The sequence below is a fragment of the Carcharodon carcharias genome, chromosome 7 (assembly GCF_017639515.1).
Source record: "Carcharodon carcharias isolate sCarCar2 chromosome 7, sCarCar2.pri, whole genome shotgun sequence".
Taxonomy (NCBI): Eukaryota; Metazoa; Chordata; class Chondrichthyes; order Lamniformes; family Lamnidae; genus Carcharodon; species Carcharodon carcharias.
Window position 1 is genome coordinate 160,130,185 of NC_054473.1, and position 13,691 is coordinate 160,143,875.

Sequence of the window (13,691 nt, forward strand, 5' to 3'; positions counted from 1 at the left end):
AAAAACAGGACCTCAAAGGTAGTAATCTCTGAATTACTTCTGGTGCCACGCGCTAGTGAGTATAGAAATAGGTTAGTCCAGATGAATGCATGGCTGGAGAGATAGTGCAGGAGGGAGGGCATTAGATTTCTGGGGCATTGAGACCATTTCTGGGGGCAATGGGACCTGTATAAGGCGGACAGGTCGCACCTGAACTGGAATGAGACCAACATCCTTGCAGGGAGGTTTGCTATTGCTGTTGGAGAGGGTTTAAACTAACTTGGCAGGGGGGTGGGATCCCGAGAGGAGGTTCAGCAGGGGGAGATGCACAGCCAAAATTAGAAGGGAGAGCAAATGAGTCTGGAAGGCATAGAAATTATACGCCAGTTAAGGCGCAAGGTAGCTTGGCAAGGTTGGATGGTATTTATTTTAATGCAAGGAGTCTGACGAATTAGGCAGATGAGTTGAGGGCACAAATTAACACATGGAAGTATGGTGTCATTGCTGTCACAGAGACATGGTTGAGAGAGGGGCAGGATTGGCCGTTCAATATTCCAGAATATAGGTTCTTCAGGCGAGACAGGGAAGTAGGTAAAAGAGGAGGGGGTATTGCAGTATTGATCAGGGAATCAATTACAGCAATAAGGAGGGATGACATCTTAGAAGACTCCTCAAATGAAGCCATATGGACAGAGTTTAAAAACAAAAATGGAGCAATCACATTGCTGAGAGTGTACTATAGAACAGATATGTAGGTACATTTCAGAGAAGTGTAAAAATAATAGGGTAGTAATAGTGGGGGATTTCAACTTCCCCAACATTAACTGGGTTAGTTATAGTGTGATAGGTTTAGAGGGAGCGGAATTCTTAAAATGCATCCAGTAAAGCTTTTTAAGCCAGCATATAGAAGGTCCTACAAGAGAGAGGGCAGTCCTCGACTTAATTTTAGGTAATGAAACCGGGCAAGTGGGAGCATTTTGCAGATAGTGATCATAACTCTATTAGATTCAAGGTTGTTATGGAAAAGGACAAGGATGGGCCAGAAACCAGAGTTCTAAATTGGGGGAAGGCTGATTTTAATACGATCAGTTATGATTTGGCCAGAGTGGACAGGGAGCAGCTACTTTTAGGTAAATCTGCGTCAGAGCAGTGGGACTCATTCAAGAAGGAAATAGGGGGAGTACAGGGCCAACATATTCCAGTAAAGACAAAGGGTGGGACCAACAAATCCAGGGAACCCTTGATGTCGAGGGATATACAGGATTGGATAAAGAGAAAAAGGGATGATTATGGCACATACCGAGGGCTCAAAACAGTGAAAGCCCTAGAGGAGCATAGAATGTGTAGGGGGAACTTAAAAAGGAAATTAGGAGAGCAAAAAGGGGGCATGAAAAAACATTGGTAGGTAAAATAAAGGAAAATCCAAAGTTATTTTACAAGTACATTAAGACCAAGAGGATAACTAAGGAAAGAGTAGGGCCCATTAAGGACCATAATGGTAATTTGTGTGTGGAGCCGGAAGACGTAGGTAGGGTTCTAAATGAATACTTTGTGTCGGTGTTCACAAGTGAGAGGGACAACGTGGGTATGAAAATCAGGCAGAAGGACTGTGATATAATTGAAGAAATTAGCATGGAAAGGGAGGAGGTTCTAAGTGGTCTGGCAGGCTTAAAAGTAGATAAATCTCTAAGCCCGGAGATTTATAACAAACATCACGGTGCACGAGCTGTTAAACAAAAATGATTTAGCCAGAGATGTAGGAATTTCCCTGAACCTGTCAATAGTTTAGAGGTTACAAGATATGACTATTGTTGAAAGTAAGCTAATATGTATAGAACCAGAGAACCACAGAAATTTATGACACAAAAGGCAGCCTTTCAGCTCTTTGTGTGTGGCTCTTTGCTGAGCATTTAAAACTAATATGACTCATTTCACTGGTAGGCTTACTAAAGACTTTGTGCCTCATGGCTAGTTTTGCTAATGTACTTATTTTTTAATTCTTATGCAGCTGGCTGCCTGTTTGTGCACTCTGCTAGATTGTTTAACAGCTCGTGCACCGTGATGTTTGTTATAGAGTCATAGAGGTCTACAGCACAGACAAAGGCCATTCAGCCCATCGAGTCTGCGCCAGTCAAACAAGTACCTAACTATTCTAAGATAAAAGCAAAATACTGCGGATGCAGGAAATCTGAAACAAAAACAAAAATTTCTGAAAAAACTCAGCAGGTCTGACAGCATCTGTGGAAAGGAAGAAAGAGTCAACATTTCGAGTCCGTAAATAAATGATGAAGTTTACCTTTTTATCATTTAGTCAATGAAGGCCCTAAACACAATTCCCCATCAAGTCACCTCTCAGCCTCTTTTAACCAGGGTGTATTCAAACGGGATTAAAAATATAGTTCTGTATATAATTCAGAATAACAATAAAATTAAACAAATGTATAGTCTGCCATAATACTTAAGTTAGTTTTAGTTAATTAGCAAGGCCACCCAATGTCGGGATTTCACAGGATTCTTAAACAATGGATTAAGATTGACCATTTTTTCATACTTTTGTGAAGACTTTATGGCATAATCTGTTTTATAATACAATGTTGAATGCTATGATCCTGAATACTGTGAAAAGGATGATAAGATGAATGAAGGTACCTTCCACTTTCATCGTTCAGATAAATATTGAGTTAGTTCAACACATGACAACCAAAAAATAACACCTGTACTACAGTTACACTGCAATTACCAACTTAAGACTGGTACCTTCCTCAATAAACCTCTCCCTTTTAAGATACTCCTAAAACCTACTACTTTGACTAAGCTTTTGGTCATCTGCCCTAATCTTTCTTTATGTGGCTTGGTATCAAATTTTGTTTGAAAATGCTCCAGTGAAGTGCATTTTACTGCTACCATGTAAATGCAAGTTGTACTAGCTGGAATGCAGAAACTGCACTGACTGGCAATGCAGTAGAAAGTTCTCTGCATAAGTGCTTTGATGTGTGAGCTGAATTCTGCCTCCCTGGAAGATTACTAATTTGTTTTATATGTCACACACTTCTTATTTGGGCATCACTTTGCTGTCATGTTTCTAGGTGGTGTCTCAATAGGATTTTCCTATTATAGAACTACTTTCACAATCATGTCTGCAGCTTCAGACTTCTACCACTATAGAGTGTCAAACTCCAGCTACTACAGACCTCCATTCTTAACTCTACATCTTCTTGATTCTCTTCCTCCACCTAGAGATGCAAAAGGCAGAAGAAGCACATGTTTACATGTGTTTCCATTACTAGTTTTTTCTGGAACAGGTCGCTAGCCTGTCACCAGAGGCTACAGCATGAGAGGCACCACTCCACATTAAGCATGGCTGAGCAGGAGACTCTCCTGCTCTTACCAACTGCCATACGTGTATTGGAAGGATTTACGGGTTGATAACAAAACCTTCTGGCCACATTATGAATGCACTTTCCATGGTCTCAAATCCTAGATTGGGACTTGAGTCTGGAACTTCTGAATCAGAGGCATAGCACTACAAGACCTCCCAACTCTACATCACTATCACTGATACATTCAGGAAAATTCACTTTGTCCTGGCTTTCCATTGGCCATGCCATGGGAAATCTAAAAAAAGGAAAAAAAATGGAAGACTTGCATTTATATAGTGCCTTCCATGACCACCGGATATCCCAAAGTGCTTTATAGCCAATGAGATGCTTTTGAAGTGTAGTCACTAGCATTGTAGGAAACACAGTGGCCAATTTGTGCAGAGCAAGCCCCCACAAACCACAATATGCTAATGACCAGATGTTGATTAGGGTGTAAATATTGGCCAAGACACCAGCGATAACTCTACTGCTCTTCTTCAAAAATAATGTCATGGGATCTTTTAAATCCACCTGAGAGGGCAAATGGTACCTCAGTTTAACATCTCATTCCAAGGACAGTACCTCTGACAATGTAGCACTCCATCAGTCCTGCACTGGAGTGTCAGCCTAGATTGGTATGCTCAGATGCTGGAGTGGGAATTGAACCCACAACCGTCTGACTCAGAGGGGAGAGTATTACCAACTGACCTAGGGCTGACCCTGCAAATAGGTTGTAGGGACAAGTAAGCAGTGATAGGAGCAGATAATCAAAAGATGTCACAGACAAAAGAACAAAGAGGTGTTGAAGGTGGTGATGTTATCTAAGAGAATGTGCTAATTAAGAATGGATGGCAGGACACACAAGGTCCAGCTCCAGTGGGGTTGGGGTGAAATGAGACTAACAGGGCATAAGAGGTACAGATTTAAAAATAATGGAAATAGGTGGGAAAAGAAAAATCTATATAAATTATTGGAAAAAAAACAAAAGGGAGGGGGAAGAAATGGAAAGGGGGTGGGGATAGAGGAGGGACTAAAATGGACTAGTTGGGTTCCATGTCGTCATTCTGCAAAGCGTGAATACTAATATATTCAATGGTCACCTGTGTGTATACGAAAAAACTATTTTGTCATAGCATTGAAAATATACCATAAAATATGGGGTTACACAGGACTAGAACTATAATGCTGCTGATGCAAATTTATAGTGGTGTAAAATTACCCCTTCAAACGGACCTCACCACTTCTTGGGTTTAATGCATTGTGCCACTTTGGGTCGTGACACCCGCGTTATCCTTTACATCTTTTGCGCTCATGTGCACCAGAGGACCGATGGGCGGGCGTTCGAACGGTCGCTCCCTCCACCCTCAGGGTTGTCTAATGATGCAACGCCAGGATGCGGGGAGGTTGCTAAGGAGCGTTGCCTAGTGAACACGTCACTAGGAGACCGGGAGCGCGCGCGGGGTTGGTTGTCACGTGGCCGCGCCATCTTACAGCCGGAGTGGGAGGATGGACCGGAGGGTGCGGGTGATGTCGAGGCGGAAACAGGCTACTCCTTACCGAGTACAGTGTGAGTATGTCCGGGCGGGGATACTGGGGCTTCTGCCTTTCTCTTGGTGCCGGGAAGCGGGGCCTGGCCCTTTCTAACACCCCCCACCCCCTCCGCATCGACTCATTTTAGCGGGGGGCGCAGCCAAAGTGGGAGAGCGGTATTTGCGACGGCAGTGGTACAAAGCGAGGGGAGCAGCAAAATTCCTTGTGTTAGAGGTAGCGAAATGCAAGAGGCAAATGGTAGGCGAATGGCCTGTGGGTTTAAAAGTAAAGACGGGCGGTGAGGGAGGAGGTAAAAGGAAATAAGGCATTCAGAACCGGGACCGAACTGAGGTGGGAAATGTGCAGGGTATGGGATGACACTTCAGTGACTAATGTAAAATTTGTGTTTCTGAGCTTTTCTTAATCAGAGCTGTCAGCAGCAGATAAATGTTGGGAATGACATTTCTGATTTGAAAAAAACACAGTTAAACATACTGCAACCCTATTTTAGCAATTTTGGAAATATGCATCAAAATTATACACAGCAGGAGCACCCAAACATTAGTGAGGTTTGAACATGCTACTTTCTCTAAATTGTAGACTTTCCACAGAATTGTGTACAATACTGCTGCATTGTGTATCAATCAAAATTAATTTTGTGCTACATTCTTTTCCCTTGCAAATGGAGATGCTAAAGGGACATTATCAGATGACCAGATAGATAAGGAGTGATAGAGGCCAAACTGGGAGAAGAAGAAAATAGAGCAAAAAACAGAAGGTGCAAAGAATCAGAATGAAGGAAATGAGAGTAAGGTTAGACAGATTTATTTGTTTTGTTTATTTAAAGCTGAAGTGTTTGAGAGCCTGTAAAATTAATCAATTCCTCTCTTGGTATTGAAGTTTAAATATGTTTGATTTTAGTCCAAAGTAGTGTTGTGTAGCGGTTATCACTAAGCAAAGCACAGATCTCAAAAATTAATTGTCAGCAAATCCTGATTGTAGGTTAACTCTAAGTGTATTTTGTGTAACAGCTTTTGCTGTTGTGTGATATGTGATATGCACATGCAGTGCGAACTTGGCTGTAATAGTGACAGTAACAAGAAATAAACAAACTGGAAAACTCAGTGGGTGAACTATATTATGAAGACTAGTGTGTTTAAGATTATAATATCAGAACCATTGTTTAGTCAGTATTGGAAATTTATAAACCTTATTTGCATGGATAAAACAGTATAGTGAGAACTCCATTTATGTTGAGCAATGTGGTCAGAATTTGGTAATGTCCACATGATTTAACAGATGGCAGAGTTTCAGTGTGAACTAGGTTCATCTAATATGGGATCAGAGGTTTATTTCCTTCTAAAGTCCTAGTTACTATGACACAGAAAATGATCATTCAGCCCATCGAGTCTATGCTGGCTCTCTGAGCAATCCAATTAGTTCCATATAACCCTGCAAGTTTATTAACCTCAAGCACCTATCCAATTTCATTGGGCATTTATTGTTTCTACTTCCAGCGCCCTTGTAGGCAGTGTGTTCCAGGTTATTACCATTCATTGTGTAAAGTTTTTCCACACATACCCCTGCATCTCTTGCCCAAAACCTTAAATCTGTGTCCCCTAGGCCTCGTACCATCAACTAATGTGTTGAAGGGGGAAAAAAAATTCAATAGTCTTGCGTATAGTTTAGAAGCATGTATCAAAGCATCTTATTCATTTGCTTTCATGAAGCTGAAAGTAGGGGCCATAGTCAGGAAAACAATTTGGAAATTAGGCTGTAATTGGCCAGTTGGTTTTGTGTTAAGACTACTTGCATTCACCTCTGCTAATGACCTGCCTTTACCCCACATTACCCCTATTTGCCACCAAAACATTTTTCCATATCTTCATCTTCTCTAGACTCTCCCTGCATCACATAACTTGCATCCTGATTGCCACCCTTTCTTAACTTTAGTCTACATCTGTTGTCACCTTCCTGTCTTGCCCCATTTACCCATTGTTCCTGAGCTCATCTTTGCTAATCTACATTGGCTCCTGGTTACTCTAATGGGCCAACTTTTCTAAATAACCAAGTACAGTGTCTCTGCAACCTTGCCCAACAGTGTATCACCTGCAACCTCTTGTTCTGAGACACTGGCCTCCTGCGTATATCTTCACTTCATTTTCCTCAGCAGTTTTCAGTTGTCGCAGATCTACTTTGCAACTCCTTTCCCTAACCTCTCACTCCTCTAACACCCTGTAAAAGCCTTCTAAAATATCTGTTCATAAAAGCTTTCGATTATCCCCATTTCTTCTGCATTTTCTCCTGTGAGGTATGTTGGAATGATATTTTCAGTGTTCCTTGTATCGACAATTGTAATTTATGAAAGCCTACATACTTTTGTGTGGCCTAAGACTGCATTGCAAGAAAAGAAAATGAAGGTAAAACAGGATAATAATCATGACTGTGGAGAAACAATAGGATAGATAGAAATGATGAGATCAGCATTCCTAAGCCTCAGGCTGAGGTTGTACTGAAAAGATCTTTCTACTTCAGCATTCTTTAAAGCTAATTTTATGTTATAGGAGCCCATGCTAGTGCCAACAGCTCTTGATGTGTAGGTCCTGTGCAGCAGATGGCAACCCTAGAATAACTTTCTGAATTCTCAAAGGCCAGATCCTTGCGATGCAATTGGAAGACCTAGGAAAGAAACAGATATTCCCAGTCACAAGTTTTAGGTAGTCCAGCAAGTTTACTTTGAGGACGCCACTAACTATTGGTAAGTTAATTCATAAAAGTAGTTACAGAACTTTTAGAAGAAGCAGTTCTATAATATGCTGAAGCTCCTGATGCTTTGTAACATGTCTGATTAATGGAACCAATTTCCTAGCGCTACAGCAACAACTAGTTTTGTACATACAACTTTGTTTTGCCCCAAATTTCCTCCCTACCTCTTCACCGGCGAAGACATCAGCTACCGGCCTACTAAACCTCCTTTTAAGAAAATTCCTCCACACCCGTGATCAGCCTAGTGAACCTTCTCTGGACTGCCTCCATCTTTCCTTGGATAAGGGGACCAAAACTGTTTACAGTATCCTAGGTGTGGTCTAGTTAGTGCCTTGTATAGTTTTGGCAAGACTTCCCTATTTTTATATACTATTCCCTTTGAAATAAAGGCCAAAATTCTATTTGCCTTCCATATTACCTGAACTTGTATGTTAGCTTTTTGGGATTCATGCCTGAGGACCCCCAAATCTCTCTGTGCTGCAGCCTTCAGTCTTTCTCCATTTGGGTAGTGTTCAGCTCCTCTGTTCTTCCTGCCAAGGTGCATATCCTCGCGCTTTCCCACATTGTATTCCATTTGCCGGGTTTTTGCCCACTCACTTGGCTTGTCTACGTCCCTCTGTGGACTCCTTGAGTCATCCTCGCTGCTTGCCTTCACACCTATTTTTGTGTCATCCACAAACTTGGTGATAGTACATTCACTTCCCTCATCCAAGCGGTATTAGTTAAGGAGAGCATTGCAGTGCTGGAGAAAGAGGATGTCCCGGAGGGTCAAGGACAGAATCAATTTGGCTAGAGGTAAGGAACAAAAAGGGGGCAATTACATTGCTCAGTGTGGTCTTTAGGCTGCCAACTAGTGAGAAGGAGTAGAAGAAGAAATTTGCAGGGAAGTTACAGAGAGAAGCAAGCATTATAGAGTAGCTGTAATGGGTTTAATTACCTGAATGTAGCCTGGGACAGTGGTAGTGTAAAGGGCGGAGAGGGACGAAAGTTCCAAGATTGTGTTCAGGAGAATTTTCTACAGCAGTGTGTGTCCAATCCAATAACAAAAGATGCACTGTTGGACCTGGTTCTTGGAAATGAGGTGGGCCAAGTAGATCAAGTGTCAGTGGGAGAACATTTAGGAGATAGTGATCATTGTATTTTAGGATGATGATGGGCAATCCAGAGTAAGAATAATTAACTGGACAAGAGCTGACTTCGATGGGGCAAGAACGGAGCTGGGCCAGATAGACTGGAACGAAAGATTGGCAGGAAAAACTGTAGCTGAACAATGGGCTACCTTCAAAAAAGAATTGGTTCAGGCACAGTCAAGGTATTTACCATTGAAAGGGAAAGGTAGGAAAATGAATCCAGAGCTCCCTGGATGAGAAAGGAGATTGAAACTAAGATATAGAAGAAAAAGTGAATGTTCAGAGGGGAGGTGAAAAAGCATATTAGAGAAGTGAAGAGCAATTATGAGAAAAGATTGGCAGCCAACATAAAGGGGAATCCCAAAGTCTTCTATAGGCATATAAATAGTAAAAGGGTGGAAAAGGAGGAGTAGGACCAAGTAGGGATCTAAAAGGGAATTTGCACATGGACGAAAGGGCCATGGCTGAGGTATTAAATGAATACTTTGCATTCATCTTTTCCAAGGAGGTAGATGCTACCCAGGACATGGTGACACACGAGAAAAGATAGTCAGAAGCTTTTTCCCTGGGTGGAAAAGTCAATTACTAGGGGACATAGATTTAAGGTGAGAGGAGAAAACTATAGAGGAGATGTGCGGAGCAAGTTTTTTACGCAGAGGGTAGTGAGTGTCTGGAATTCACTGCCAGAGGAGGTGGTGGAAGCAGGTACGATAATGGTGTTTAAGAGGCAGCTTGACAAATACATGAATAGGATGGGAATAGAGGGATACGGACCCTGGAAGTGCAAAATGTTTTAGTTGACGGGCTATATGATCGGCGCAGGCTTGGAGGGCCGAAGGGCCTGTTCCTGTGCTGTACTTTTCTTTGTTCCTTGTACAAAAGAGATATTGTGATGAGTGTCATAAGTATACTGTATTGCTTCGCAATCCTCCATTGGCAAATTTAAGTCAAAATGTGCTGAAAAAAATTATTAGAATGTGCCGCGTCAAGCACATTGGAAGATTGCAAATCAATGGATAGCTATGCACTCATTTTGCTTGTTGATTTCTATAGAAACTTCAACCTAATTTGTTAGTTTTTATTGGGCAGTAAATTACTAGAAGATATAAGTAGGAAAAATATATTGGCAAAAAAGCAAAATATGAGGATAACAACAGTTCTTAACTTATTGTATCACAGTCTGTGGGGGGAGTAGACTCTAAGATGAGTGCTCCACTTGACCCCAGCTTGTCATCAAAAGCAATGTAAAAAGTCAGCCTGAGAGGCATTTTCACAGTGCTTATTACCCTTGTATTACTGTAGGTTTTTTTTTATTTGCAGTATCTAGCTGTGTGAGAATTAAGCATAAATAACACCTGCAATACATTAAACCGTCATAAATGTGGGCTCTGCTTTGATCGATTTGGTGGAAATGTAGAATTTGGGTAGAAACTGTATTAAAATGCCCAGAAGATGCTGTTGCCTCTTTTAAATGTGTCCCATGTTATTATCTCTCTACACTCAGCCCAACAGTGCCATTCTGCAACAATCTAAGTGGCAGAAATGATCACAATAGCTTTAATTCAACAAACTGTTTCTCACTACATGGTTGCGGCTATGATAATTAACTGTTCACTTGTTTAGGTGAGAGAAACTGATTGGTGCCAAAGTACCCGGAAATTACAGAGTGGAGTATCTGAAAGATAACACCACTGACAATACAGCACTACCTTGGTTTGCACTGAAGTGTCAATCTAGTTTATGAACTCCAATTCATTACTGGGATTGAACCCACATTCCATGACTTAAGGTGTGCCTTGTAGAGTGAATATTGTATATTTAAACCAGAGATGAAGCAAGGGAATACTATTCGCTTATCAGGAGTTGCAATTTTTGATCAGGTATGATGTGTTAAAAATGTACGCTCAAAATGGCAACATCTTTTTAAAATGTTAACTTTTTAAGAAATATATCTGATTTGATAGTTAAGTTTCAGCCTGGCAACCAAAATATTTCAGTTGTTATGGGTACCTGAAGATATAAGCTTGGAGCTCTTTTTGAAACTTTTACTCTCCGTGATTAAGATACTCTTTTTTTTCATTAAGTTTATATGCTAAGTAAATGCCAAATGTTGTTTAACTTCTACTGAAGCTCATTTAATTGATCGGGGACAGTGTGGCTTTATTTAATGCAAATAATGCTTACTTGCAACTTTCTAATTGTGAATGATAGTATTAGCTGTTCGTTTATCTGTCACACTGTAGTCCAGTCATATTTGCAGTAAACTGAAATTGGCATTGCAAAATTGGAATGCTCTAAATTTCATTTTATGTTGTACGTATTTTGTGTAAACCCTGCACTGCTCAGTTCCTGCTGTCTGCTAAGGTAATAGTGTGCTCAAACGAGATGCTGCCAGGTAATTGTTTGAAATTGATCAATTGATTCTTTACTCTATCTGGTGACCCCAGATAAGTGCTTTTAATGAAGCTGAAAATTGAGAGATTTGAGTAGCACACTGTACTATGATATTCTATTATTTATGCCATGGGTTGGTATCTGTAATTGTCTGTTGTTCGGGGAACTGTTTGAAATAGTCTTGTGCTTTCTAAGCAGGGAAAATACAAATTTTTGAGGAAATATTGATGTATGTTAGAAACACATCTGCTTAAAGTTATCTGACCATTTGCGCTTTTGTAAAGGCCGACAGAAAAAGGCTTGCACTTAGAAAATAGTGTCTCGGAAAAAATGTCTCAAAGCATATCACAAAGTGACATGAAGTGCAGTGACTTTAGTTATATTGGCAAATGGAAGTCATTTTTGCGCAAAGCAAGATCCCACAAACTACACTGAAATTAATGACTAGTTGACCTTTTTCTTACTGTGGAAGGGATGCTAGTTCAGTTATGAGGATAGTTCCTTGCTCTGCTTTGAATAGTGCCATGTGATCTTGACATCTAGAACAGCAAGCAGGACCACGGTTTATATCTTACCTGAAAGACTCCAATAATGTAGTACTCCCTCCAATCAGTCCTAGCGCGGGTCTTGAATTCACAGCTTTCCAACTCTGGGGTGAATGATGTTAGCTAAGTTAAGCTGGATTTTTGTGGTGTTATTTTACTTACTAACAGGACCTAATTTTGCTCTGTTTTGGGGTGTTTCTGTGTTAGTGCTGTATAAATACAAGTTTTGATTAATAACCAACTGTTTATGTAAAATCAAAGGAATGTGATTTTTAAAATATGGGCCTGGCTCCCTTTTTTAAACCAAGCTCTTCTAGTTCGGACGTGCTTTCTGAACATTACAGTTAAAATTATAAGCTTTTAGTGTCAGCTGAAATATTTAGGACAAAAATAACTGGGTGAGTCAGAATGGAAAAATGACTTCAGTCTGCTTTTAGACAAAGAGGATAGGATAGTGTTTTGTTTATGGTATATATCACAATGTTAACTTTTATGCAAATAAAATCTTCAAAGAAGATCAATTTTAAAATTAATGTGTCTCTGTCTAACCTTTTTGACAATTGAAATAGTATGTGAGGTTAACACAACATCCCTTCTCTTCACCTCCCTACGGTTCAGTGGAGAAATTCACTGGATAATGTAGAAATGAGTCACTAACTCGGCAGTCAATATCAGTATTTAGGCAGCCACTCACAATAGGGGTAACCACTAAGTAGTTACAACTGTATTCTTAATCCAGAGAAGAGAAACCTAACCCTGGTGTCTGCTGTATATAGTTATCTAGCAATTTTTGGTGGACCTGCATGCATGCTGAGTGAGAACAGATTTTGGCTGATCCTCCATGATTGAATAAGCAATTATAACTCGCTGTTAAGGCCCTCAAAGAATGGCTTTTCAGGTGAGATAAGGAAGAGACAATGTCCTGGGAGCCACATTGCAGCATGGGTGGTTGACTTTGGAAAAGGATGGTTAAAAGAGGTAAGAAAATACAAAATGGTCATTCTTACCTCATGCTCATGTAGGGAAACTATTTCTACATTTTAAAGAATAAATTCTGACATTTTTACAGAACTTGAATTTCTAGTTACACATACCTTCTTAAACCTTGATCCTAGATGCTGAAATAGGTAGTACTTTTCAAAGATTTTTTTCTGTTTGTGCATGTGTATTTGTGCATTGTGAAAGGGTGGGAAAGAGGAGGACCCAGAGACGGATAGCAACACCTGACAGAGCAGGAGAGAGGAGGACCCGGAGACAGAAAACAGCACCTGAAAGAGCTATTCAGTTCGTGGCTCTAGAGTGAACCGACTCCATTCTGAGAGAAGTCAGAGTGTGACATAGCAGGATAACAGGTAGTTGATTGGTTGGTGTGTATTTTTCTGACTTATCTTTCAAAACTCAGGTAATTTTAGCAATTGTGATGTTATATTAGTAAAGTTTATTAATGGTAAAGATTATTTGTCTGGTGAGCCCTATATATTTTATCTAGGGAATTTCAATCAGGGTCCTAGAATACTTGTTGAAATAATAAGAATATAAGCACATGAAGGACTAGAAGCGTTAATTATTTTACTGATTAAATTTTAATTAAACAGCATAAAGAAGGAAGGACAGGTGATGTGTGGTGGCTGCAGAATATGGGAGCTCTTGCTGCACCTGTGTAATCCAAGGCAAACACACCTGCAGCAAGACACTGAGACTTGATGAGCTTCGGCTCGGAATCATTCCGCTGGAGGCTCAGTGGACAGTGTGTAATGTCAAGGAGGGGAATGTTACCTGGGTGCTTTGTTCCAGGAGGTGCTTGCACCCCTTAGGTAGGATCATCTGATTTGGTCCATGTCAGGGACAGAAGGGTGTTACTGCGAGTGATGAAAGTATGGGAATCAAGAAGATAAAAGTGGGGGAGCCTCAGCCCTTGCAATTGTCCAACAAGTTTGAGGTTCTTGCAGCCTGTATGAACGAAAGCGGGTACTGCAGGCTGGATGAGT

General features: G+C 40.7%; 1 protein-coding gene across 4 annotated transcripts in view; it reads left to right on the plus strand.

Moving 5' to 3' along the window:
• The first annotated feature begins 4,837 nt into the window (after nt 1-4,837).
• LOC121280583 (zinc finger protein 821) overlaps nt 4,838-13,691 on the plus strand; it is a 43,153-nt gene continuing 34,299 nt past the window's right edge. For 2 of the 4 annotated variants that reach the window (XR_005943641.1, XM_041192741.1), the window contains exon 1: nt 4,845-4,905. Coding sequence is in view for 1 of the 4 variants with exons in the window: in XM_041192741.1 (XP_041048675.1) it covers nt 4,845-4,905 (61 nt within the window). In the remaining 3 variants the exon portion in view is untranslated. Of the gene's footprint in view, nt 4,906-5,556; nt 5,682-13,691 lie in introns of all 4 variants that reach the window. The other 2 variants (XR_005943643.1, XR_005943642.1) reach the window with 2 other exon arrangements.